We start from the raw sequence: 26899 nt of genomic DNA, 5'->3' as shown, positions 1-26899 counted from the left end.
ATTAAGCATGTGGGGTAGCGGATTTAGTACCCAGGCCTGTTTGATCGTCTTTTTAGGGTTCAGACTAACTTCCCAAATAGCTATTTTATAATACACCCTTCCAATTGACCCAGTGAACTTTTGAAATCCACCGAGGTGGCTATGAGAAATGTAAAATCCACCATCAACGAATTCACAGTAAATTTGATATCTCGAAAAACTTTCTGGGGTAAAAACTGGTTGTGCAACCTTGTTCCTATTCCCTAAGAACTTCTTTTACTTTAATGACCTACAAAAATAATTAGTAAGTTTTTATTCCGAAACCTTTTCTTGGTTCAAGACTAAAAATCACAAGCTTATTTATTCTAACACCAGCCTTCTCAAAGACCCACTGGAACCATTTCCCACTGGAAAAATTGGCCAAAATATAATCCCGGTGGAAAATTATACTCCAATTTTAAACTCAATTTTCACTGGGGTAGGGGAAAATTAACTTTTATTTTCAAGCATTGTTCGTAGAATTCATTAAATGTTTTATTTTCAACATTGGCCGGGTTGACCTAATTGATAAATCAATTTCCTACTTTTTAATCGGGGTAGAAATTATCTCAGTTTCTCACAATGGCTTAAAATTAGGCCAGTTTTGGCAATTCTCTTTTTTAACGGGTTATCCACACAGATATCTAAGCCCGAAGGGCTAGATTTGCAACTTTAAGCTTTCTCCAGCAAAAAAAAGTGAAGCTAAAATTTGACTTTTTAAATTTCGTGCCGATGGATAGGATCTAGCATTTCAATTGTTTTCGGAGCGCGAGATCAAAAAACGTAGCCGACAAACGCTATTTCACATCTCTCAAACCGGTGAAATTGCATATTTTAGTCACGTGACTCTGGTAGGAAATCCTTCCAAAGATGAGCTTCACTTTTTGATAAAACCTGCAAATCTAGCCCTTCGGGTTTTACAGATATCTGTGGTTATCCATCGGGGGATGGGTCTGAAAGGGTCACTAATGTAGGATAGTATCTTTTTCATACGAAGCAGTCTGTTTTCAGACATTAAAAGGAGTCAGGACAATAATTCAAATTCAATGGTAAATGCACCAAAGCAAATATACTAATATAGTGAAATTCCTCAGTGTTTTCAACCATTGCGGAGCCACCTTAGTCGTCGTAGTGCCTGTTGGTAGAAAATAACATTGCACGCGAGTGGCATGGACATCCTAGTGGAACTTTATATTCCATCAGATTCAATCAAATTTAGAGTCACCCAAAGAAAACTTTTACTATTGGGGTATACGGAACAGACAAATTTTGCTCTTGGTAATTTGCAGTATTTGAACGCTCGCTACATATAACATGTAACTGCGTAACACATCATTCTGAGTGTTGGTTTGGAAAGGTACCTACACTTTCTCTTACTATTTCTTTATCGCTGCAAAATATTCATCCTAGAGAAGGGAAAAATTTCCATGTTGTTGCAAGAGAGAGTGGGTTATGGATGATTAAAACTTCGAAAGTGCTATTCGGGAAGTGAGGGACAAAAATAAATTGTTTCGCTGGGGCGGGAATGACCAGAGTTAAGGATGTAAATAACAAACTTATTTTTCATTTCTTCAATTTTCTATTTCTATTTTGAAACAAAGTAAGTTATTTTGACTAACTGCTGTGGTAGCAGTGTAGTGGCTCATAAAATCTATTTATAATATCTGCGTTAAAGTTTTGTTATAAGAAAAAATTCTCGATTTTGTTGTTATGTACAAATACTTACAAAAATGTTCATTAAGGTTTGCTTTTTCATACTCTATACTATATACAATATAAACTTTTAAACAGAAAAATACTAACTATGGCGGGAGGGCGGAGAAACCAGAACATAAAGAAAGCATCGCGGGCTCTCCGCCCAACCTCGAAAATAAGGAGAGTTGCATAAAGCAACAAAGTACATTTTGTCAAACTTTCTAAGAAACTAAAATCAAATCCAGCTTAATTTTTCGTTTTATTGTTTTTTCATCTTTCATCGTTTTCATTTTAATGGTTTTGGTTGGTATGCTTTCTATTGTGAAGAGCTAAGTGATCTGATCGTGAAAAAGCTTTATCGCAATGTGCACATTTGAATGGTTTGTCGCCAGTATGTTTACGATAATGCCTCGTCAGCTCGTCAGATCGAGCAAACTTCCAATCACAGCCTTCCCATTGACATTCGTACGGTTTTTCACCGGTATGTGTACGGAAGTGAGCTTTCAAGTGCGACGATTTTGTGTATACTTTATTGCAGTTTGGATAATCGCATCTATGTGTTTTCTTATTTTTGATGATTTCACTCTGAGTGTCTCTAAGTGGAGCACAACTAAAGTTGATGGGAAATGCTCTCGTTGTAGGTATTGTTTGTCGATATGTTTGACGTTTAGCAGCCATAGTGGCTGCATCTAGGTAAGGTGGCGGACGAACGTTGATTGGAGGTTGATTGATGAATGATTTTTGTAGAGAAGATGTTGTATTGTTTAATTTTTGTGAGAAAAGTGTCGTGGTGGAGGTAAAAATGGTTGAAGGGCTGGTGGGCTCACATTTCATACTTTCGAAATAAGTCGGAGGTACTTCTGTTTTGACGGTGTTTGAAGCACAGTGAAAAACAGGGCTTCCCATTGGTGTTTGCTCGTGTTCCATGAGGGAATTGCTTTCATGCATTGGTTCATCGTATGTTGTAGAAGAAGAATCACTTTCGCTTTCACTGCAAAATTCTTCCACACGGCCGACGGATGGGCGTCGCTGGCGTGTTGAAACAATGGTTGAAGTAGGTAGACAAACTGGTTTATTTGGTGATCTGTTGAAAACATTTTGACGAGTGAATTCGTCCTCAGCAAGGTATACGTCCATCTCATTCAAAGTCTGTAAAGAAGAGAAAAGTAAATTTCGTCATGTTTTGTTCTTTTTCTGCACATCAAAAAATTCAGAAGAAAGTTATGGAACTCTCCCTTTCACGAAGGGAGCTATCCAACAGAAACAAATGGAATAGAATTCTTAATCTTACTACTAAACTTAAAACTAAAGGATCAATTAAAAATTTATAGTAGCTACTTTTTCTTAACGAAGGCTTTCTCGAGGCTAGAAAGAACATTTTGAGCTCGAAGTGCCCCTCTCTTCAAACTGGTGATTAATGCAAGGAAAAGCAAAACAAATGATGCCTCATTATTGTATTTAATTTGCAAAAAGCTGTCATTAAGCGGCATTAGGACAATAGGAGAAAGCAATTCAAAAGGAGAAAAATTAATTAAAGAAATGTCATGTCATTATAATGAGAATGCCTTCATAATAAGTTCAACGGTGTTTTGAAGCAAGAATTTGTATGTAGTGTTGTTATGGAAATTAAGTGTAACGTTGAAAGGTTAAGAGAAAACAAAAAAATCTGATCTCTGAGGGGTAGCTTCATGTTTGTTTATTTATTTGACTTAGCTAGCACACGCTGTTATGGTACTTTAACATCAAAAAGAGAAAGTAAAAAACAAAAAAATTCAAGTTCTAACATTCAAGGTTGCTTTAACCGTGACATGATTTCTCTACAGAAAAGTATTTCCATCACTTAAGATACATTTCAAGATTGAGATGGAACTAACAGGAACATGGAACTAACTAAAATAAGAAAGTAAGAAAAAATTAGAGAAAGAAAAAAATAGTCGAGAAAAAAACGAGAAGCGAGTCTTACCGTTCGCCAGTCTTCGTTATTCGGAGTTGAGCTATTGACGGTGATTTGTTGTGATGTGTAAACTTTTTCATCTGGCATACAAGATACTTGTGAATCTGAGCATGGTAGATTAGGTATGCGATCGATCATAGAAGAAACCCTCAAATCTGTTCCATCATTTAGTGGAATCATATTCGCGCTCCAGGTCATCTGTAAATGTTTCACTTAGTCTAATATCCGCTGCCGACTTTTCAAAAACGAACTTGACCGAACTCTCTCGCTCTATTCATGAACTGAACTTTTCGTTCTCGTTTCCCAGTTTTATGGTTTCTGTCTTATTTTCCAACCGTATTGTGCCTTATAAGGAAGCTATTGTCTTTGAACAATCATTGACAAAAGACTTATCATAAATATTTATGATTTAGGTTGTCATAACAACTTAGACGTCAGTGCTATGCTATGATAATCGTTCTCTCTTTCTCTTACTACAAAAACCTCTTGTTTTTTGCAAAGATAATTATCTCGACTCTTGTTAAAACATCAAATTCGTTTTAAGAAACTTTAAAGGACCTCTAAGTGTATTTTTTCAAAAATAATTTGGAATGTACAAAAAGGGCATTCAATCAGGGAAAGTTTCACAGGTCAAGAAAACCCGGTTCGCACATTTTTTGACATTAAAAATCGGCACGGAAAAAAATATTGCGATTTTAGTTCCAATATAATTTCCTTTGGTATGTGCCTTAAAACCTGATAACTTAATGACATGATGATGCGTTAGTTGTCATGGAGATAGAGCAGCATGTGTTCCAGAGGTATCGAATACGCAGGAACATGTAGGATGAGGCTGATCTCCAGCCTCCAAGATTTGATGATCAGATGACATCTCTCCGTTCCCCTACCCGTGGGATATTTCCCCCGAAACTTAAACCTCCACACTGTTGCTTTATATTTATCTTATAGATAAATCTTACATTTATCTGTACACGGTATTAGGGTCACGAAAATATCTTTTCGATATGTTATTTCTAAAGATTTCACATTTCTTATGACGAGATCTCTTGATTTTTGTTTAGAGGCACTTTGGACTTTTTTCTTTATTCCGATTTTTCGATCTTCATGAAAGATTGATAACAAAGGCTTTAAGAAAAAAGGCTTCACATTTTGCACAAAATAAAGGCATGTGTGTAAAAATATTTTTTTTGAGTTTTCTTTGGGAATTTGAATAATTTATCAGAGATAAAAAGTGTAGTGTAATTCTTAAAAAGTTGGCTTCTGCTTTTGAGATAGGACAACACTCAAGATCACTGATAATACTCCTGATGAATAAAGTCTAAATAAAGAATGAAAGATTTATCTTCGCTATAAAGAAAAAAGGGGGCGCTTATCTTTTAGATTTTCAAAGAAATGTCAACGTCTATTTGTCAAAGAATACTGATTTTTTTCTGATTTATTTTTCATAAGATTTGACTATACTCTTTTTGAAGACAGCTCAAAAAGCCGCCAAGTTATGAAAAACAAAATTAAAACGCACAGCTTTCAAATCCATCTTTAAAAAAGGAAATATTTAAAAAAGACTTTTTTAGCCTTCTTCAAAAACTTCACGAAAGTCTATTGCGAATTGTCAAAAGAAAGCTGACTTTAAACCATGTTCATAGTAATCAGGCACATAGTATGAAAGAAACCCAGTTAATTTATTTTTCTTTTTCGGGAATGTTCCTCTTCACACAACGGGGTACTCAACCGCCTGGTAAACAAGTTATGAACCATCCTAAATGTACGAGGCACATAGCATAACCCAAAACCAGTTTTTTTAAAAAATTCTTTCCTCATTTTCACTAATTTATTAAGAAATTACATAAAATTCCTCGGCGGGGTGTTTTATCAACCTAAAGGTCATTTTCTTAATAGCAACTGAATTTGAAATATCCTTAAATCACGAGGCACATAGTATGGGTCATAACCAGTTTCTATGATAAAAAAATTTCTCAATCTGTGATGAAGGGAAAGACCCCTGTGTTTTTAAAATTCTTCCAGGTTAATTCTTTTTACTTGTACAGGCAACTTCAAAACTTTCTAAGTTGATTCTGACACATCCTCTGCTTACAAGGCATATAGTATGATTCAAAACCAGAGCCCTAAATTTTTGAATTGTTTGTCACTCACAAATTCCTTTCTTATGATTATCAAAGTTTATTCAATTGAAATGACGTGATTTCAAAACACATTAGAAAATCAATGTAAAAGATATCGATCTACAATGTCAGAGTGATTTCGTAATCAAATAACGGTCTTTGTATTTGGAAAAACAGAGATATCGGAAAGGGTACTTTCATAAAATAGCAGGCACAAAGGTCACAGATATAAAAAGTGCAAAAAATCGGAAATTTGATCACGTTTTAGCGCCGAAATGTTTATTTTGACGTAAAAGAACTTCTCTATCTGAAAGATGATAAAATACAGACCACAGACCTTATCAAAGAGGGGTAGACAATATAATATGACACAAGAGTCAAATAAAATCACTCAACTTTCATTTCTTTATGTCAACATGAATGAGGAGAAAATTACACAAAACATCAACAGAGAGCTTTAACAAAATTATCGAGATCGTATTGTTAGAGGATTGAATGCAAAACTCTGTGAGGTGAATCTGGAGCAATACGAGATCACAGCTAGCATCTCAACTGAAGAAACTTAAGTTTTGTAATTGTTTTAAAATCAATATGAAAATGTTTACCAAAAAGTATAAAAATGACATAATTTATAACATGAAATAAAACAGAAATTTATTAATTGGGAATTAATTTATCAATAAAAAAACATGTTTTTTCCTAAAGAAACAATGCAAAATTACGAACAGTCTTTTGGAACATGGTATACTTGGAGTATACACGATAATAACAGTGCTTTTAAAACAATATTCATATCTAAACGAGCTGCCCTTTGAACAAGTGGCGCGAAAGAAGAATTAAGTGATTGGTTGATTGACATGAGGCGAAAAAGTATTGGACAAACGTACTACGTTAAATTCATTTCTTCTTCGTCCATTTGACCACTCTCCTGTTCTTCATCTTCATTGGAGGGGAGTGTTTCTTCCTCTCCCTCTCCATTTGGTTTACTATCTTCTTGTTCGTCAGTTGAAGGAGGTGTGACCACACCAGTATCCGAACCATGTTCACTATTATATTTCTCTAAGATCTCTGGTCGCACTGGCGTAGAGCATTTCTCAGCTAATTCCTCATAGGATTGTTCATTCAAAAGACAAACTAATACAGCCGTCATATTATCGCAACCCAGTCCTCCCATTTGGCAATCGGGCGCCAAACAATGGTCCAATAATTCCTCGCATATCTGTAGAAAGACAACACAAAGCAAAAGATGAGGGTTTGTTTTGACATTGGCAAAGGTAATGCTGGAAATAGGGGTAAGAAGGACGGGGGAGTTAAAGACATTAATGTTTACAGAAAAAGTTCGGATGACGTTTTCGCCGTCCAGGTAAAAATGTAAACAAACAATACGGTGGTGTCAGTCCACTGATTGCAGCTTAGCACAATTTACGAAAGGAGACATTTTTCTCATCATCTCATAATCTAATTACAATTAAGATAGAAACGTAATTTATCGAGATCTGTCTAAGTATACCTCCTTTCAAGATTGCTATTATTAGCACTGTAATTATTAGTTGCCTGTAGCAACAAAGACTACAAAGTCGATACTTGAAGGCACATTCTTACAGTGTGTAAGTGTAAGTGTGGAACAGCGTTATGGACAGACGTGAGGAAACTAAAACAAAAACAAAACTGCCATTCATCTTAAGCAATACTTAAAAAAAGTAAAGCACATACGAGCATACGGAACATACCTAAGGCACCTTCTTCAAATATCAAAATCTATAAGTCTAACTTCCAACAGCAAAATTATTGAGAGTTGTTGCAGAAGTCAGTCTTCACGCCAATCAAGTGAGAGCCAAATGAAAATTATCTCATTCAAACACATCGATTTTTAAACGATATCAAACGTCATTAAACATCTCTCACAGGAAAAAAAGAAACATTTGAAAACAAAAATGAACACTAGAAAACAAATGAAAATGCTTAATTAGCCAATTACAACGCAATATAGAGTTTGCATCGGTAACCTTGACGACCAATCGATGTGACACGAAAATAGTGAAAGAAAAAAATTGAAATCGTGTTAATAGAGTGAATCACAGTGTGCCTGTGACCTAATACAAGTTATTTCTATGACAACTACAAAATCAAACAAAAAACGTAACTCGATTTCTCGGTAATAAATCCTTGACATATTTTGTATAGGTTTCGTCACGACATGACACGAATTCTACGTTACTTTTTCCTTATGTCGTCATCAAAAAAGATTCAGAGATGTACATACACAGTATGGGAGAAGTCAGTTCCCTCATTCTTGGCACCTCAAAGGCTTTTACACTCTCTACTCCTGGAAAATACAGTTTTGATTTCCTACCATCGCCTTCATTAAGATGGTAAATTTGAGATTGTAATTTGGGAGAATTTGCAAAAAATAAATGTCGATCCTTTTTTGATCCCCCATTTTTTGGAGGAAATTTTCATATCCGGCCCTTCTTCGGCATTTCAGAGGATATGGCATCATTCCCAATATGGCTTCTGTATACACATCGGTGAAGCTATTCGTTGAAAAATTTTCGGCTTTACGTCGGTTTTTGAGAACAATGTGGTAGGTAGGATGAAAAATCATGAAGATTGTGAGAAATAGATACATAGTAGTATGCATTGGAACACTTTTGATTGAAAGTGTGAAAAGGAAGAAAAAGGGAAAAAGAGGAAGCAAAATCCCCTTACGTATATTGTGGGCCGGTCAAAAGAAATAGAAAATGTATCAAGCGACATAATAAGCGACAATTTGTCGGTAGGATGGTCGGCTCATCCGAAAATGCTCTCGACAGGTTCTGCATAATTTATGAGAAAAGAGGAGGATGAAGTACGAAGAGTTAAATTAGGTGCGAAAACAGAAGCGAGGGCGTCCCTTCTATGAATGATTTATCAACTGGGCCAACGAGAATAAGGACCGACTTTTTTTCGGGCTAAAAAATGAAAAAAGAACAGACCAAATATAACTTCATAACGCCCCGGCATTAATTAATTATTGAAGAGCTTTGGGTGAATTATCCCTCAATTATTTTATCATTCTTGCTTCATATAGTGAAAAAGAAGAATCATAGAAAAGTAAAAGAAAGAAATCTTGACTTTTCTTTTAGAATCGTGACAGCTTTATAGTGTGATGTGAGATGACACAATACTTCACAGAACAGACCTTTAAAATTTCTATTTCTAAAACACCCACATAAAGCTGTGTCTAACATTTCGAAATGTTCAAACAAACTTGAATGTTCCTTCTTCTTATTTAACTCAAATTATGATGTGTGAATATTATTCCCAGCTCTCACTTTCCCTCGCTTTTCTGAAAACAAAAACCTCTCAATCCCAGCATGATACCGGTCATGAGGCACATAGGAGAAAAAGCAAACTTTCCTTGCATGGTCTGACGGAAGTGGAAAAAGGAAATTCACACTGTTTATTTTGAGTGTGTGCTAGCAATGTATAATAATCCTTTTTGTAGTATTGAGCTGGCTATGACGTCAACGAGAGGAAAGAAATGTCAAAAAAATGCCTTTATCAAGAAAACCGCACAGTTTTGTTGAAAGAGTTGACTAAAGGGTTGCCATGGCGATCAAAAATAGAACACAGTGTTGATTGTTTTCTTGTACTAAGCAATCAAGATTGGAATGTGCCTGTGAACTGCATCTTTTTTCTTGCTTCATAATATAATGACCTCATTAACTTTAAGGGGTAATTAAAAAATAATTATTCCATAATTCTATTTTCCATCATGCGAGAGGAAAAGTGGAGAGAGAAATGACGCTATCCGTTTGTTATGAGAAGGTTGGATTTGCACCAATTTGTCGGCTACATGAAAATCTGAGAATTAGTTTGAGCTTTAATTGTCTAATACCAAATCTAAACTCCAACGCATTTCAAGGGTACAGTATTTTAATAACAAAGTATATTTTAAGCAACCTCAAAAAACGCCTACTACAAATCTGTTTAAGAGCCATAAAATTATGAGGTTTTAATACAGTAATCCAAAGATGAAATGTCTGATTTAGAGTTTAATTTACACATTCTAAACAGCTTAAGATGGTTTATTATCATTTCAAGTGTTTTGTAGGTAATGATCATAGTTTTAAAACGAGCTCAAATTTGACAAGACAATTCATAAATAACACATCTTCCAAATATTGCTGACATCATACTGTGCTTGTTTATTTTCCACTATACGTTTTTTCATTGTCGACGAAAGGAAAAATATATGCCTGTCACCTTTACATACATTCTTTACCTGAGAACAACACTTCAGTTTCCTGATTTAGATACATTTTGTTTATTTTGAATACGAATTCGCACATTAATATGAGAGTCACTTGACAGTCCTCAAAGTTTCGTCACTAATATTCAATCACACACAAAAATAGCATTTGTAACGAGGAATTGGTACAATTATCAGTAAACAACTTTCAAAAGCATTCAAGCTTGAGAACTTTCACCTCACTCAATGCTAGCAAGGCAATACTAAGAGAATGGAGGTAGTGAATGCTACTATGCCAATACATCAAAAGAATTTCCAATGAGCCCATAGATCAAGAACAGTAAAAAACAAGAACTATTTTAAGTAATTTTTACAAAGTATGTCAAATCATTGTGATTCTTATAGAAAAAGCGGGATTAGGCACTTGGCAAGCCTTCCAACCTCTATTCTTTTCAGCACTCAAGTTTTTCTCTCAAAGAGGCATTACGCCATCACATCGTCACCATAAGCATGTCATTTTTGTACCACCATCACTGCATGAGAAACCATGAGAAATTTCTACAAGAGTTTTGGCAAAGTCTAGCAAAGCATTTCTTTTGGAGGTTCTCTGTGATGCATGTCATTCAAGTTTGGCGAAAAAGTGAAGGGGAGTTCACACCAGCAAGGTGATGTGTAATATGTTATATATTCCTTATTTTCAAACACAATCTCCTAATATATAAAGCATGTATTGCTCAAAGTCATAAATGAAAGTAACGAAAAACGACTTAGCAGGCAACACTAGGGGCTTTCAGCAGTAAGAATGTTGTAATGTATTTGAAAAAATAATATCGAAAGGAGCAAATAAAGACCTTCTCTGGAAGACAGTGATTGAAGTGTCCGATTTCAATTTTGCAAGAATTTTAAAGACATTTGAACAAGAAGCACCACGAGGACCGTTGAAAGAGTGCAAAAGATCAACATTCTCCACAACAAATCCACAAACAGATTATCGTATTTGCTGTTAAGCTTTTGAACGCAAAAGGTTTTGGCAAGTCATTTGAATGTCGCTTGACATGTTCATAATAAGGTCAAATTTCATCAAACCAAATGAATGAAACTAAAATCGATATTATACCGTCTGAAACCCGAAACCTCTTCAGAAATCATTGACTTTTCTGACAGAGAGAAATAATGGGACATTTCGAAATGTTGTCGACAAATAACATTGGACAGGCACTTTAGAGTGTACCGATTGACGTCAACGGGTCGAGTGTCTAATTCTGACATCTTATAAAGAATAAAGGAGAAAAACATTAGCACTGGTTTCATTTTTCTGATGCGTGGGCTATGTCACAAGAAAAATTGATCGAATCTTTTATCGACCGTGACACAGTTTTGACAAATGGTGGCGCTTTTAAGACGTGGGTCCGAAAAAATGTGTCAAAGTAATATAATAATATGACAAAAAGAAGTTCTGATTTGCAGAGATAAGCTGCTGGAAATATGCGTAGGCTATAAAATGATAATATAAATACACTGTAATGAGATTTTGTAACATAAAAAGTTATGGAAAGAATTTTGATCGAGTCCGAGCTGAGACGTGACGCAAAAAGCAACATGAGATAATTGTGGAAAGTACTACAGTTTTACTACTATGGGTTAGAAATTTACAAACATTTGACCGTAATGTTGTTAGATCATTAAAATACGATCTAAAAGCTCAACAAACTTATAATCATGTTTTGATTTGAAAGCGTGTCCGATTGACGAACATATTGTGAGAAACAACATACCCGAAAGCAAAAGTCGGAACGTGGAATTTAAGTACGGGGCCCTTTTATGGACCAAAGATAGATAACTTCAAGAGGGAACTGGGACAGATATTCACGGAATGTGGAAGTGTGTTATTGGATAACGGAGTTGAGATTAAGATGGAATTCATTCCTGAAGATTGCTCGTTTTGAGTGGAAATAGATCCTTCGTCATTCATTGCGTATCTCTACTTGTAAGAAGTTCGAAGGGCATTTGCGAAGAATATGGATCGATATAAGTTGGATTCCAGCCACTAAAAGACACGTTTCACCTGGTTTCACATTGCTTCCAGGAAGGAAGGGACGATGTACAAAAGAGGAAACTATAACAGTCACAGGTCAAACCATTGCTGTAGGTATAAGCAGAAAACAATTAAGATTTACAATTTCCGATGTTGATGATGCTGACAGAAAAGAAATCAGAAAGAAAAACTTTCAATTATCTGCCTGTCTACCAGTAAGCAGTGCCAAATCTGTGATGTCAAAGAAAACAACTTGCAATTATTCGTAATTTACCTCCAAGTGGGAGGCTTTCGATGGCAAAGCGTCTTCAATCAGTAAAACGATTAAGTGCTTAATTTTCGAAAAACCAGAAAGAATTTGTACAACAATTATCTCAAAAGCTGCTATTGAAAGAGGAACTACATTTAGACTTGCATCTATTTGATTGCTGTCATTTATTCTGAATTGAACATTTATATTAAACAATTAGGGTAACTGGATTACTTTATCTCCTATTGTTTCAGAATGCTAAAAGAAAATTTAGTGATATGAATCAAACGTTTATTATCTTACTTGTTCGGGGGGCGTTTTTGAAGCGATTCGTTGTCGAACGAAATCAGCAACTTCTTGGTTATCCATCACATCCCAAATACCTGGAGACAAAAGGAAAAATTTAATGTTAAGGTTTGAGAAAAAGAAGAGGGAGTCTGTCCTGGCCTTAGAATTATCAACACTTTAGAAAGCTATCCAGAAAATAATAGATTTTATCAGAGTTTTCGATGCATTGTGGGATTGTTTCGGGAGTATTACAATAGAAATCTCTTAGGAATTCCTCGAGGGAATTCTATTGTAATACTCCCGAATCAATCCCACAATGCATCGCTTTTTTAGAAAAATCAAAAATTCCGATAAGATCTATTCAATTTTCTTCATCTTTGCTCGTGAAATTGAAAAAAAACTCAAAAGAAAAATCCAGTCAAGATCAAATCAGCAGGGTTCATTAAAGAATAAATGTGGCGAAATTTTATGAAAACACACAAGGAATTTATACTAATTCATCGTTTTGGGTGGGGAAGATTAAGGGGGCTGAAACTTATATTCCTATGGGTTAAAGAATCGAATTGAACCTCGATTTTTCGTTCTTCCATAAGAGAGTGGGTGTTAGAAAAATAGCTCTATTTCCAGCTATTTCAACACAGTTAGAATTATTTCAGAAAAACTAGTATCTTTTTTAGAATGACGATTTTCGTCTCTATACCGTTGTGCTAGAAATCTATTTTTAAAGAAAGAGGGTTTTTTACGTATTTTGAAAAAGTTCTATTCAACCACGAAAAACCCTCTTATGGTGCAGTATGGTGAGTAGAATATTTTGTCTTCGACATCCCTAGTCCATTATAGTAAGTCTTGATTAAACTAGTTCCCGTGGAAACTCTAGAAAGCTACCGAGATATCTCCGTTGTAAAGCCTTAACAGTATTTCGAAATCCAGGAAAAATAACATAGGCACAAAAATCACTTCGATAAAGAATATTTGTGGCAAAACAGTCTCATTAAACGTCATTATTAGATTAGCATATTGAGCATGTTTAACCAAATAATTAAAATGTAACATTTCGAATGTTATTTTATCATGTACTTAAATAAGGGAAATCAACCTCAACGTAAAATCAGATGACTTTATCTCAAGGTAGTCAATCCTTTTCGCGAATTAATCGGGGAAAATTTAGCGATTCTTCAAAAATATTTGCCGAGGTGTTTTTTCAAATCTAAAACGCACATGTGAATAGAAAGGAATTTCTACTGACAAGTTTCTTACCATCGCAAGCAATAAGAATAAATTCGTGTTCCGGTAAAATATCCTTGATAATGACGTCAGGGAATGCTAAAGAAGAAGAAGAAGATAAGAGTTTTCAAAAAAAAGTCCGTACATATATTTATCCCTTGAAATAGAAATCTCTTTTTCATCGTTGATTGGCCTAAATTATTATAATTTACCGAGAGCAAAAAAAAAACAAAAACAGTCTGTTATTATTTAATTTTTAAAATAAAAATTAGCAATTTGAAATTTGAAATTTAAGGGACCATTTTTATTAAACTGGGTCATTAATGAATGTTTAGATATCAAATTTTTGGACCGCTAGGCGATAACGGTGTTACATTCTTAAGATATTTTAGAAATGATCAAAAACTATTTCAGTGATTGTTAAGGTCGAGTTAAAAACATGTCACCAAAATATATCTCAATCATATAACATTCTCCTGGACAGTAGGTGTAGAATTTTTAGATGTCCAGGAAATGAAGAGCCATGTAATATTTTTGAGTGGGACTTATCGACTCCCTGTTTAGACATCACAATATTTGGACCGCTAGGAGATAACGGTATTACATTCTTAGGATATTTTAAGAACGATAAAAAACTATTTCATGGAGGAAGTGATTGTGTTAAGTTCGAGTTAAAAACCTTTTACCATATATATAATATATTCTCCTGGAAAGTGGGTGTAGATTAGGATAGATAGGTTTCTAGATAATGAAGGGCCAGGTAATTTTTTTTGAGTGGGACTTATCGAACAGGGTGTGGAAGTATGGAAATGTAGGAGGAAAACAAAATTTCAAAATAGAGCTCTCTAAATCATCCCCCGATGTACACGAATGAAAAAGTACAGAATTGAATGATGTTCCTTTATAATTATAATAATTTATGTTATCAAAAACTGTCGAACGTTCCACTTGTTCATCTTTAGTAACTTCTACAATTGTAAAATGAATATGGTAACTTTGATATTAGCCTTCACCCATTTTAGCTCTTAATCTCGCCAGGCCCCAAAAATGAAAAGGTGAAAAACTAAGGGATTCAACCAAAAAAAGTGTGCAAAATTTCAGCCTAATCGGACCGTTTTTTTGAAGTCTACAGCCTGCCCTAAAAATTTAAGCCTCGTTTTTGCGTTAAAACTTGTCCCAGACAAAAAATGAAAAAATGAAAAAATGAAAAATAGTGATCGAAAATCATCCTTAGGATTCACACAAGGTTCAATTGTGCAATTTTTAGACATATTGGAAGGGATACAGGAAAGACAGACTTTCTCAGATTCTAGATCAACTGATGTTAGGAACTAGATGGTACGAGCCCTCCCCACTGGGGAATGGGTCCTACTCCTTGCCAAGTAGGAATTCCTCCTCTTTCGATTTGGAACGCTTAGCGTTGTCCAGACACCGCTGGTTCTGTGCACGCGAGACACAGATACCATGATGCATAGTCATGACACTCGAACCACGCGGGAGAGCATATAGCTCGTCGCAGGCGCGAAACAGGATGAGTGGCACCAAACACCAATGCCTGGTATATCACCCACAATCTTGTATCAGAGTAGTAGTACCCAATTCCCCTCACATGGTATGGGTTGACCCGGGCGAAGGTGTGTTCATTTGACAAGTGAACCGTAGTACTACAGTGGGAATCGAACTCGGGTTTCCCAGACATGAGTCAAGAGCGATGACCACCACACCATTATCATTATAATCATTATTACTTTTTACTTATCAATCTGTATCAGTAGTTATCATAATAAACATAGACCAAAACCAATTTCTTGGCATTTGTTTTGCTTTTTTTTCTTATTATTTAGAGGGAAACGAGGGAGAAGATAAAAAAATGGAAAATCCAAAATCATTTGAAGCTGAAATTCTGAAAGTCCTAATAGCAAATTCATTTTTGCTTTTAATGTTTGTTTGTGTTAAAAGTCAATGAAGGTATAGAGAGCAACAACACAATTGAAAAAGTCTTAAGTAAGCATAAGGCAAATTGGTTGGGTAAACGCTTCTTATTAGTTAAGTGAAAGCGGTCAAAGAATAATGTACATCCTTGTGCACGAAAATGAATTAGTGATTGAAGTAAATTAGTGATTATGCAAAAGCCACAGATACCTTGTAGATTTGTGTATATGAGGGCAAGTGCCAGTCCCTAATTGTTGTATTTTCCAACTGTAGAACAAGGTATGGTATAGCTGTGACTTTCGGAATCCACAAAAGGTTCCACTTTCAATATTTGGTTGGGTATAAGAGGAAAGAGTAAAACTTACCAGTTACTATCTGCTCTTCTGCAGGTTTCTTTGAATTTCGTTTAAATGCATAATCTCCTAAAGCTCTTGATAAAGCCAAGTTTCCTGAAATATGACGATAAACATACAAACGTAGGAATCATTAGCAAATGAGTGAATTAGGCATTATTGCAGACAATTCGATTTGTACTGTATAATAGATATAATAGACACAGAAACACTATTTTGAGAATTACTTTGTGTATGACATGCAAAAAGGCATCGAGACTCCGAAATAAAACGTAATCAGTTCGAGAAATTATACCATTGACTCTGTTGAATTCAACCCATCCACCAGCAGACACTATCCTCCTTGATTCACCTGAAATGCGGCAATAACCTTGCTAAACTTATGATATTTTAAGAATATAATTATAACCACTAAGTTGACTGAAAGGTGGATAAAAGAAAATTTTGAAAATCTGGTATTTCAGACCCTAAACTACAAGCTAGTTCGGTTTACAAGGAATCTGGGGAATCAAATCCCCTGATTTTCCCCGAGTTATCAACAAATGGAAAAACATGACAAGTTGAGTTTTCTAGACTTCGTATTGCTATAAAGAAAAGATTTCATCTCGAAGATTTGATAAGAAGATGTGAGAGATACTACCTTCGTTGGAGGGTTTATGGTCGTAAGATAATTCTTGTGCTACTCCAGATACACATGCTATCGCTCTAGAGTCACCACAATTACCCTAAATTAGAAAGAGAGAATATTAAATTTTAAACTTTCCATTACTAAGCTTCAAGGTGGCCAGTTAAATGTTTAAGAGGTGGGGAAACAAATTCTAGAAAACGATAGAAAAAACGGCTCGTCATATTCCAGGACTCTTCTCCCTAAGGGAGTTTATTTCGAGGTAATAGGTTTCTTTTGTTGTAGATATAAAAAATCTGCATGATTAGCATGTGACGAAATTCTTTTGTTTCAGTCCTAATTATGCGTAGGCTTTTGGTTACACTTCGTTCGTAGAAAAAGATTTCCATATTTTCTTGCTCAGAATTTCCTACCAATTCTACTGATATAACCGTATCGTGACCGCATCATTTGACAAAAAGCTAGAGCTCAAGAAAATTATTGCTGAATCTTGATTTTACACTATTTCTGGTAGTTTTATTAGAATTAAATTAATATCATAATATTGAGAATGTTTTTTAATGTACATTGGTATAAAACTTGTTGCCTAATCTTAAAAATTGAACTAGTAATCAGTGAAAAAGGAAAAACATATAATTGTAAACAAGAAGTCGTTTGTATATTTCTTATTGAGAAATTCGTATCTATAATTTCTACATCTAACAGTTTTTAGGCCTTTACTTATTACTTTATGATTTCCATCTTTCATATGAAGAAACATAATGATAGATTTGAAAGGATTGATATAATACATACACAATACATCTTTTTGTCTTTGATTAAGACAGACACTGCAGCTGCACCGGCTGTCTCATCCTTAACACTGTCATCTACAAGACAAAGGGAATAATTTTATTTTCATCATTTTATAAGATAGTTCATAATTCGTGTTGTCCTCATCAGTTATCCAGTAAAATGGCCATAAGATTCAATTCTGTGGAATCAAGTTTAATCTACTCAATTTTTGACGCACCTTTTTTTAAATCTTTTGTGCAGAAAAAATGACTCGATACAATAGTTCTGTTTTTTGTCTTTATGGTTTTATTACTTATAATTTATATAAAAGTACTTGAAAACATGATTTCTAAATAATATATCTGAGTGGCAGACGAAAGTGGCAGACCGAAGACAGGACAGCAACAAAACAAACTCAAAAAAAATGAAAAAGCCCCCATAAAAAACCCAAAAATACCAAACCGACAAAAGGAGAAAAGTGGCAGTACAGAACATTACAGTGATTAATAACAAATTAATAACAGGACCATTTCTATTCCTGATAAACACTATTTGATGACAAACAGTGTAGATACAAGCTTTAAACTAAAATGTCAATTTTAGTAAAACCACAACATGAAAAATAGAAATTTAAGCTTACCAAATTGCATGTTTTCGTCACATGCTAAAAATCCTTTTTGTATGGCATCTCTGTATTTTCCTTGTCCTGAATACAAAATAACAAACAAAACTTGGTCAATATTGTCAATAATGCTAATTAACTTAGGGTTTGTATCGTTGAGTCAAAGGTCCAAAGTAAAAGATGAAACAGTTGCAAATGTCGGTTAGTGTTGCTGAACGCACACAATGCTCCTAGAGATAGCTATCATAATAAAATGTTTTTAAAAATCCTTCCCAAACTCAAATAATCGAATTTTTCAGGTTTTAATGACATACTCATTTTTGAAACCCATCTCATTTACTCATCTAGACCCTCCCAACCTATTCTCCATAATATTTCCAATAAAATGAGGGGTCAACCATCTTCCAACTCCTTTTCAGTCTTATCGCATTTTTCTGTCTTAATGACATCATCAACTTAAAATGCCCAAAAATTCAGCCAAATTTTAGAGTCATACTCAAACCTCATAAACCATTCCATCTTACTTCCCAAAAAATTCTGCATCCAATGAGGGGTCAAAGACCTCCCAACCCCCAATATCACATTTTAAGGTTTCCCCAAAATCTGTGACATCGTTGGGCGCCTTTACCCATAATGTTTTCAACGATCAATTTGCAAATCTTTGAAGTTTTGCGTTCAACGAGTACCTTATATGCCCAAAAGATTCCCGCAAAAAGCAAAAACGTCAATTATTTTCACGGAAAAGTGGGTTTTTAATTTTGCGAAAGATTGACACTGCAACGACTTCTTCTCCAAAAAACTAAAATCTTAATTTATTTTAATTGGACTAAAAAGTTAGGAAAAATGTTTCAATGAGCGCCATTGCCGTGACGATCAGGGATGTTGTCAATAGTATGGTAAGATTTCCCATCCGAAAGGAATAGCCCACATGATTTAAAAATTTAAAATAAAATATACTACCATATTTTGAATACCACAAGAAAATAAAGAAAGGGCTAGGCTTATCAATCGATTAAATTTTAAATACTGTGCAAATCTTAAGTTTTTCTTTAATCTGTTTATGGATTGAGTATTTTGCCTTACATAATATGCGTAAAATATCAAAACTAACTTTAGAGATCCATACACATCAAGGAAACATTTTAAATCTTTTATTTTGTTACAGACTACATACTATATAAATCACTGTCAAATATATCTTTGTGTAAGTGTTCTCCACCGTAATGTGCCACACTTGAGCCTGAAAAGATGAATTGAAAAGAAAAGTTAAATTGTATTCATGTAAAATTCAAAAATGGTAATGGCTATTCAATCTGGAATAATGAATTAAAAGAATCTTGTACGAAAGTCTTCAAATCTTTTAGCAATAATAACAATAAAGGCATATAACCCATCAGAGCATCATCATTTATATCAAAAATATATATTATTAAAACTATTTCCACTGTGACACTCAAGAATGGATGAAATCATCATACCTCCATGGCCATCAAAAACAGCAAAAAAAGCTGCATCTTTATCTTCTTTCATCGAGAGAATATGTGTATGAGCATCCTCCATACCTTTTTTGGTTCAAAGTTAAGGTCAATAGCAATAAGTGTGATATGTTGAGCTAGACAAGGGCACATATTGTACAGTCATATACTTTCTGTTTAGAAAGTTTCACTATGAATAATGGGTCTGTTACAGGTTTTCTTTAGTAGAATCTAGTTCAAGGACTAACTCTGACTTAGGTCTATTTAAATTATTTTCCTTTGTTAAAAATAAACTTTTTGAATGAAAAGGATACTTATTCTCCACCCTTGCATAGAGGAGGAGGCACATCGGTACTGTGAATTGGCAACTCCATCTGTCTCTTTTGTTGTGACTGGTTCTGATAAATGTTGACCCATCACTCTTCTATGTCTTGGTAATTCTTTCTACTTTTTTGTTTAAACTTTTATTTTGTATTATACATTTTGTAAGTGTATCTATTGAGCTGAAAGAGAAAAATAGTAAAATTCATGAAATAACTCTGCATTTGATATGTATTTAAGTAAATTATGTCCCCTCAGGTTCTAAAGATTTTTCTATAGCTTTCTTGTATAGATTCTTTGTTGTTTTCTAATTTAGTTCCTCTATAACTTCATTTTTTTTCTTCACTAGACTTTGTAATTTTGTTCCTCCAGTAGCTTTTTACATCTGTTATTGTGAACCTTCCTTAGAAAACACAAGATGTCAAAATTTTACTGTCAATTCACAGATTGACAAAGAAAATACACACGACTCTGCTGGCTGGTACACCAGAAACATATTGAGTGCGTCAAGGGAACTTTCTCAAGGTCTAATTAATTTTTAAGAGCTGATCCTTTCTCATTTGAAAGAAGAAAGATAAACTTAAATTTTGTTATATGTGATTTATTAAATATGGTTCATTATAAATCAAGAACTTAGCGGCAGATCATCTCGAATGGAAGTTGGAATGTTTACAAGGTTCTTGACAAAAAATCCTTTGTTTGATTGTCAAATGATGACATTGCCTTTATTAATTTTGTTAGATTTGATAAATTGATGTTTGTGAGTGCACTTTATAGTTTTGATTCTATTGAAGAATCCTATTCTGGTTTTCATGTTACTAGATGCTTTTTTAGAGCTTTAAGAGCTAGCCTGCCTGGAAATTCTGGAAATCTGGGGTAGAACCCCCTGTAAGTTGAAATTTTGTGAAAAAAGAGCTGGAAAACAACTATTGATATCATTTTATGAGGAGAGAGCCCCCTGGCAGTATAGCAATAACTCTTCATACTGAATTCTGGGAAATGCATATTTGGACTTTAAACCCAATGCTGGGCACAAGCACCTAATCTAAAGTCCTGCAGGACAAAAATCAGTTCTTTGAAGTTTGCTAGAAAACGCCACATAGAAGATCTTTCAAATTCATAATGTGAATAGAGCAGGAAAATTTTCTTTTTTCCAAAATTTCAAGAAATAATGATAATGATAATTGGATACTATCCACTGATGATCCGTGGCACTATCATAAAGCTAGAATCCCTTTGTGTACTCTTCGCTTGAGAAAATGATTAACAGATTTAAAATCTTTTCAATTGTGAAGGAGTTCGCAGGTGTTCTACAGGGTTGACTTTGTTCAACTCGGCTCAATCCTCAAACCACTCAAAGTGGTAGAACTTAGCTGCAGCATATCATTTCGATGGATATTGTTGGAATGTTTACAAGGTTCTTGACAGAAAATCCGTTGTTTAATTGTCAAATGATGACAGGGCTGTTAATAATTTTGTTGGATCTGACATATCGTCGTTTTGGAGAATGAAACAACCTATTGACTCAGTTAGTTTCACATACTAAATTACTCCACCCATTTGGGCTGGAAATTATCTGTTCCATATTACGGAAATAAAACCCTAATCTCGACCCTAATACTTTGCAGTACACCGTGTGTGAAGATTCACAGCGTTACCGCATGCTAATTTGGAAGAATGCTAGAGTGCCAATTTGAACAAAACTTATTTATAGGTAATATTTCCTGTTGGTTTTACTTGCATTCCCTGAAGTGTGGAGTAATTAGTTATGCAATAGACAGTGCGCTCACTTAAAGGAGTATTGATGTTTGTGGGTGCACTTTATAGTTTTGATTTCCATTAAGGAATCATATTCTGGTTTTCATGTTACTAGATGCTGTTTTAGAGCTAGAGAGCTAGCGTACACTTGCCTAATTGCGGACAATGTCTAATTCAGGACACCTTACCTACAACTCTAACTAGCCAGCCAATAAAAATGGTTTTGCTTTTAAATTTAAAATGTGCACTTCTAGGCTACCATCATAATTTGATAGCTTTCCCTGTTAACATGGGGCTGTCTGTTCTGCAAATTACAAGAGTTTGTTGCTTTCTTTACTTTTTGTAACCACGGGTGCACAGCAACACCTGCAAGGCCGCCCTTGCTATTTATCTTCAATTACCTTTATGATCAGGTGGGATAAGTTTATTATTGTTTTTGCTATGTTAAATTATAATAATTAATTTCAAGTTTTTCAAAAAAATTTCAAGTGGAAGTTTGCTAGGTTTTTTTAGAAATAAGACATTGTCCGGAATTAGTGTAATTTTAATAATTTGATTGGTTAGTTGTCATTTGAAATTCTATTAAGTGACAAAAATAAAAATAAACTTTGAAAAAAAAATGCAAACAAAATACTTAAAAAGGAGGAGTGGCTGGATTTTAATTTATCCATAATAATTAACGAGGAATAACATAGCCGTTCGGATGATTTATTGAACCTCTGGACTATTATTCCCAAATCACCCTCTAAACCATGTTATTACTAGTACATATATAATTTAGAAAGGAAACAAATATCAAATTGATTCATTTTTGCTCGTTTTCCAAGTTTCAAGATAAAAGAAACTATGTAAAAATTATTTTCTTTTTTAACGGGTGTTGAATTGCTATTAAAAACATATTTCATGATGTCATCAATGCTGTGCATATCTTGTTAGCGCAGCGCCGTGCATATTTTGTCAATATCCACTAAATGATGACAAAGAAAACTATATTGGGCTGATTTTTATGGAAATGCTTTCCAACATATTCATCGTCTTGGACAAGTATCTTTATGAATGGCAGTTGAAGTATTTTTTCTTATGAAGCTTTTTTGTCCATTATTATGTCAGTCTAGACTTAAAACTCCTATATCAGGATTAGAAACTAGGCTATCTTACCCCTTTTATCTTTGCCTTTGTATCAATACAATGCTGACAAGTTGACAAAACACATTGACAAATAATCCCTGTGAGAAGTTTATATTGAAATCTGCAACAAAAATGATACACAATAGAAACAATTACAGTAGAAACGTACCTTTACTACAGAGATCTTGAGAAATGTTTTGAAATTGAGCTAAGTAAAACTGGTATGTAAAAACAAGAAATAAATCTATTATACCAAATGAATAAAACAGCCCATATAAACTCCATTAAACTCCCACAAATGAATTCACTGCGGTGGAGATTGTAAGACAGGGCACGATTTGGGGCCCGCTTTTATGTGCCATATCTACAGAAAAGATCAACAAGATAGGTGAGAGAGCTGTCTACAATTATGGTCCAATTGAAATTGATTGAACCACTCGTTTTCGTAGACAATATTTGTAGTGCAGGATATATGTTTAAGACAATTGAAACTTCAATACACAACAATGAAAGAATGACTTTTAATGTTGAAAAGAGTAAATACCAGGTAATTGAATTCAACAAAAAAAAATAAAACAAGACCAATCTGAAAGGTTGAAAAGGAATAGTCGAACGTGCGCACCGCACTGGGCTCAACTTCAGATTTTCCCGTTATTAGAAGGCCCAATTGTAACATTTCAAATATTTAGTATTAGGTAGCAAATATACTTTGTCCGTTTTGGCTGAAATTTGGTACACTTGTTCCTTGGGTGAATACCTGGGGGTGTTTTTATCTTTATTTTTTTATTTTTTTATGTGCGTTAGAATAGTGTCCTCGTCCTAAGAGCCTTTCAAAATAAATAACTTAGGAGAAAGTTCCTCAAACCTGTGCCAAATTTCAGCCAAATCGGACCGTTTTTAAAGTCTCCAAGCTGCCAGCCTCGTTTTGGTGAAAAACTCGTCCCCAGGCCCCAAAAATCAAAATTTTCAAAAAATGAAAAAAACACCCCCAGGTATTCACCCAAGGAACAAGTGTGCCAAATTTCAGCCAAATCCGACCTTTTTTGAAGTGTCCAGGCTGCCAGCCTTGTTTTGGTGAAAAACTCGTCCCCAGGCCCCAAAAATCAAAATTTTCAAAAAATGAAAAAAACACCCCCAGATATTCACCCAAGGAACAAGTGTGCCAAATTTCAGTCAAATCCGACCTTTTTTGAAGTGTCCAGGCTGCCCCAAAGTTTTAGCCTCGTTTTGGCGAAAAACTCGTCCCCAGGCCCCAAAAATCAAAATTTTCAAAAAATGAAAAAACCACCCCCAGATATTCACCCAAGGAACAAGTGTGCCAAATTTCAGCCAAATCCGACCTTTTTTGAAGTGTCCAGGCTGCCCCAAAGTTTTAGCCTCGTTTTGGCGAAAAACTCGTCCCCAGGCCCCAAAATTCAAAATTTTCAAAAAATGAAAAAAACACCCCCAGATATTCACCCAAGGAACAAGTGTGCCAAATTTCAGCCAATCCGACCTTTTTTGAAGTGTCCAGGCTGCCCCAAAGTTTTAGCCTCGTTTTGGCGAAAAACTCGTCCCCAGGCCCCAAAAATCAAAATTTTCAAAAAATGAAAAAAACACCCCCAGATATTCACCCAAGGAACAAGTGTGCCAAATTTCAGCCAAATCCGACCTTTTTTGAAGTGTCCAGCCTGCCCTAAAGTTTTCGGACGGACATACATACAGACAGACATACAGACAGACATACATACAGACATTCTCAGATTATAGCTCAACTGAAGTTGAGAATAAATTGAAGAATGTAGCAAAAATGCATACTTAGGAGAGGTAATGAACCAATGAGGGAGCATTTCCGACACAATAACCAAGAAGGAGAATAAGATTAATTATTTGAAAGTTCTAATAAAAAAGAAAACAATGTGAGCTGGTGTAAAGTATTGTGAAAAAATTTTCTTCTGGGCCAGAATATTCTCAAAAAAAAAGTAAAGACGAAAAACAAAATTTTGTTCATTCTTGACGTTTTGATACTTCTTGTATCATGATCACAAGCAAATAGTTAGCTTACAAAGCAAAAAACGTGTTGATAAATCAAAATTTTAAAATCACATCTAGCAATTATAGGTTGTAGCGACCGTAGTGCAGTGGTAGAGCATCCGGCTACGGTGCGCAAGGTTGTGGGTTCAACCCCCAGCCGGGTCATACCAAAGATTCCCAAAATGGTACTTGATGCCTCTCTGCTAGATGCTCAGCAATTAAGAGAAGGATCAAGGGTAAGTGGAGCAATCCAGGGAGAAAGAGTGGCGCCCTCCCCTACCTTCGGGTAGACAGCTATCGAAAGAGGAGCCTTCGGGTCGCCTCCGACTGCGGTCGCAGACTTACTTACTTATAGGTCATTAATTTTACATAATTGAAAGCATATATACATATAATTATTCAAAAATACTCTAGACTGTCGTGCCCAGTTATAAAAAGATATCTCTATGTTCCTTGTACCGTGTCACAATATGTGGTTTTGTTTTCCCAATATAGTAAGACTAGTAATTTGTACAGTGCACTCAGTACACAACAAATGAACGTAACATTAGAGGCATTTTATCGTTGAAAGTAAACAGATTTGAGAGTAGGAACGTAGTGCGGAAAACAATCTTTAGGTCAACTTGTGGGTAGGTATCAGCTAATAACGAAATTAACTGCTTATGAAGAACATCCAGGAACATCAGATAATTTCCCATGAAAAGGTAAATACAGTTTCACTTCTTTCTTTGCAACAGTGGCAACACTTTTATTTTTATCACTAGACTTCATTTTTTGTACAAAATTCGTACACATCGCTATCAGCAGTTTTTTCGGATACTTATTCTTAACCAATATTCGTTTGATAACTTCTAGTCACTGAGAAATAGACGTTCATTGGAACAAATCTTCAATGCCCTGTTTAGCAAATTCTTGATTAAATTGATTTTTGTATTTTCTTGGAGTAAAACTATACCAATTTGTATACACTCAGGTATGAGTAGGTTTGTAGTAGGTACTTGTTAGGAATTTACTATCTTCTTTGACAATCTTTGTATCAAGGAAGAGGAAACTCTCGTCTGATGTCGATTCTTCTTCTTTGGTGAACACAATGTTTTAATGATGAGTGTTCAAATAATTGAAAAATGGTGCAACGTGCGCTTGATTTTTGAACAATAGAAAACTATCATCAACATAACGTAGATAGAAAGATGGTTTTTCAATATCAATGTGACAAATCTCGAAAGCCTTTTCCTCAAAATTTCTCATGAATATATTAGTTAATACAGGTGCAAAGAGTGAACCCATGGCAACCCTGTCAATTTGATCGTAACATTTACCATTGAAAATGAACTTAGTTTCTTTAGTTATCATATCCAAAGGGACTTGAATTCGTTTCTTGATAAACCATTGACAGTTCATAAAGGTAATCCAAAGCTATGGTTATGGTTGCATCAAGAGGAATAGACGTAAACAAATTTGAGACATCAAAGCTTGCGATATGACAAGATGTAGAATTCAAACCTTGGAGTTCATTGACAAAAGCGAAAGTATTTCGTATTGTGTATTGATTCGTAGCATATGGTGAAAGAATCTTAGCAATTTTGGAAGCTAATTTCGTTATTGGATGATACCTACCCACAAGTTGACCTAAAGATTTTTTTCCGCACTACGTTCCTACTCACAAATCTGTTTACTTTCAAAGATAAAATACCTCTAAGGTTACGTTCATTTGTTGTGTACGGAGTGCACTGTACAAATTACTAGTCTTACTATATTGGGAAAACAAAACCACATATTGTGACACGGTACAAGGAATATCAAAATATTGAAAGAACTGCTGTAATGAGACATCTTTTTATAACTGGGTACGACCAAAACGAAAAGACATATCTTGATAATTTCTTTGGCAAAAGAAAGCTGAATAAATTCTCTTGAAGTTGGAATAAGAATTTGTGCTACAAAACTTTTCCTTCCTGGAGTTATGTAAGTTTAAAGACTTTTTCAAAAATCCTGCTTTTGTTATACACTGCCACAGGCGCGAGCCCAGTTTGCAGAGTATGGCAGAAATCATTGAGATCTCGGGGGCAGGCGTGTTCCA

At 34.8% G+C, this 26899-nt stretch overlaps 2 protein-coding genes across 2 annotated transcripts; both read right to left on the bottom strand.

Annotated features, from left to right (window-relative positions):
- Positions 1-1574: 1574 nt before the first annotated feature.
- LOC136806245 (Krueppel-like factor 5) lies at positions 1575-3963 on the bottom strand. The gene is made up of 2 exons (XM_067062801.1): positions 3677-3963; positions 1575-2862 (listed from the first exon to the last, which is right to left on the bottom strand). The coding sequence occupies exons 1-2, from the start codon at positions 3863-3865 to the stop codon at positions 2005-2007; spliced, it is 1047 nt and encodes a 348-aa protein (XP_066918902.1). The 5' UTR covers positions 3866-3963; the 3' UTR covers positions 1575-2004.
- Positions 3964-6169: 2206 nt separating this feature from the next.
- LOC136806244 (probable protein phosphatase 2C T23F11.1) lies at positions 6170-20108 on the bottom strand. Its single transcript, XM_067062800.1, has 11 exons — positions 19914-20108; positions 19603-19686; positions 19299-19364; positions 18143-18208; positions 17524-17597; positions 16744-16828; positions 16399-16455; positions 16116-16199; positions 13852-13917; positions 12610-12689; positions 6170-7006 (listed from the first exon to the last, which is right to left on the bottom strand). Exons 1-11 carry the CDS (start codon positions 20014-20016, stop codon positions 6674-6676), a joined length of 1098 nt encoding a protein of 365 aa, XP_066918901.1. The 5' UTR covers positions 20017-20108; the 3' UTR covers positions 6170-6673.
- Positions 20109-26899: the final 6791 nt, after the last annotated feature.

Source organism: Clytia hemisphaerica, unplaced genomic scaffold (assembly GCF_902728285.1).
Source record: "Clytia hemisphaerica strain Z4C2 unplaced genomic scaffold, Clytia hemisphaerica genome assembly, whole genome shotgun sequence".
Lineage (NCBI taxonomy): Eukaryota > Metazoa > Cnidaria > Hydrozoa > Leptothecata > Clytiidae > Clytia > Clytia hemisphaerica.
The sequence above is the reverse complement of the archived record's forward strand: the minus strand, read 5'-3'. Positions and strand labels throughout refer to the sequence as shown.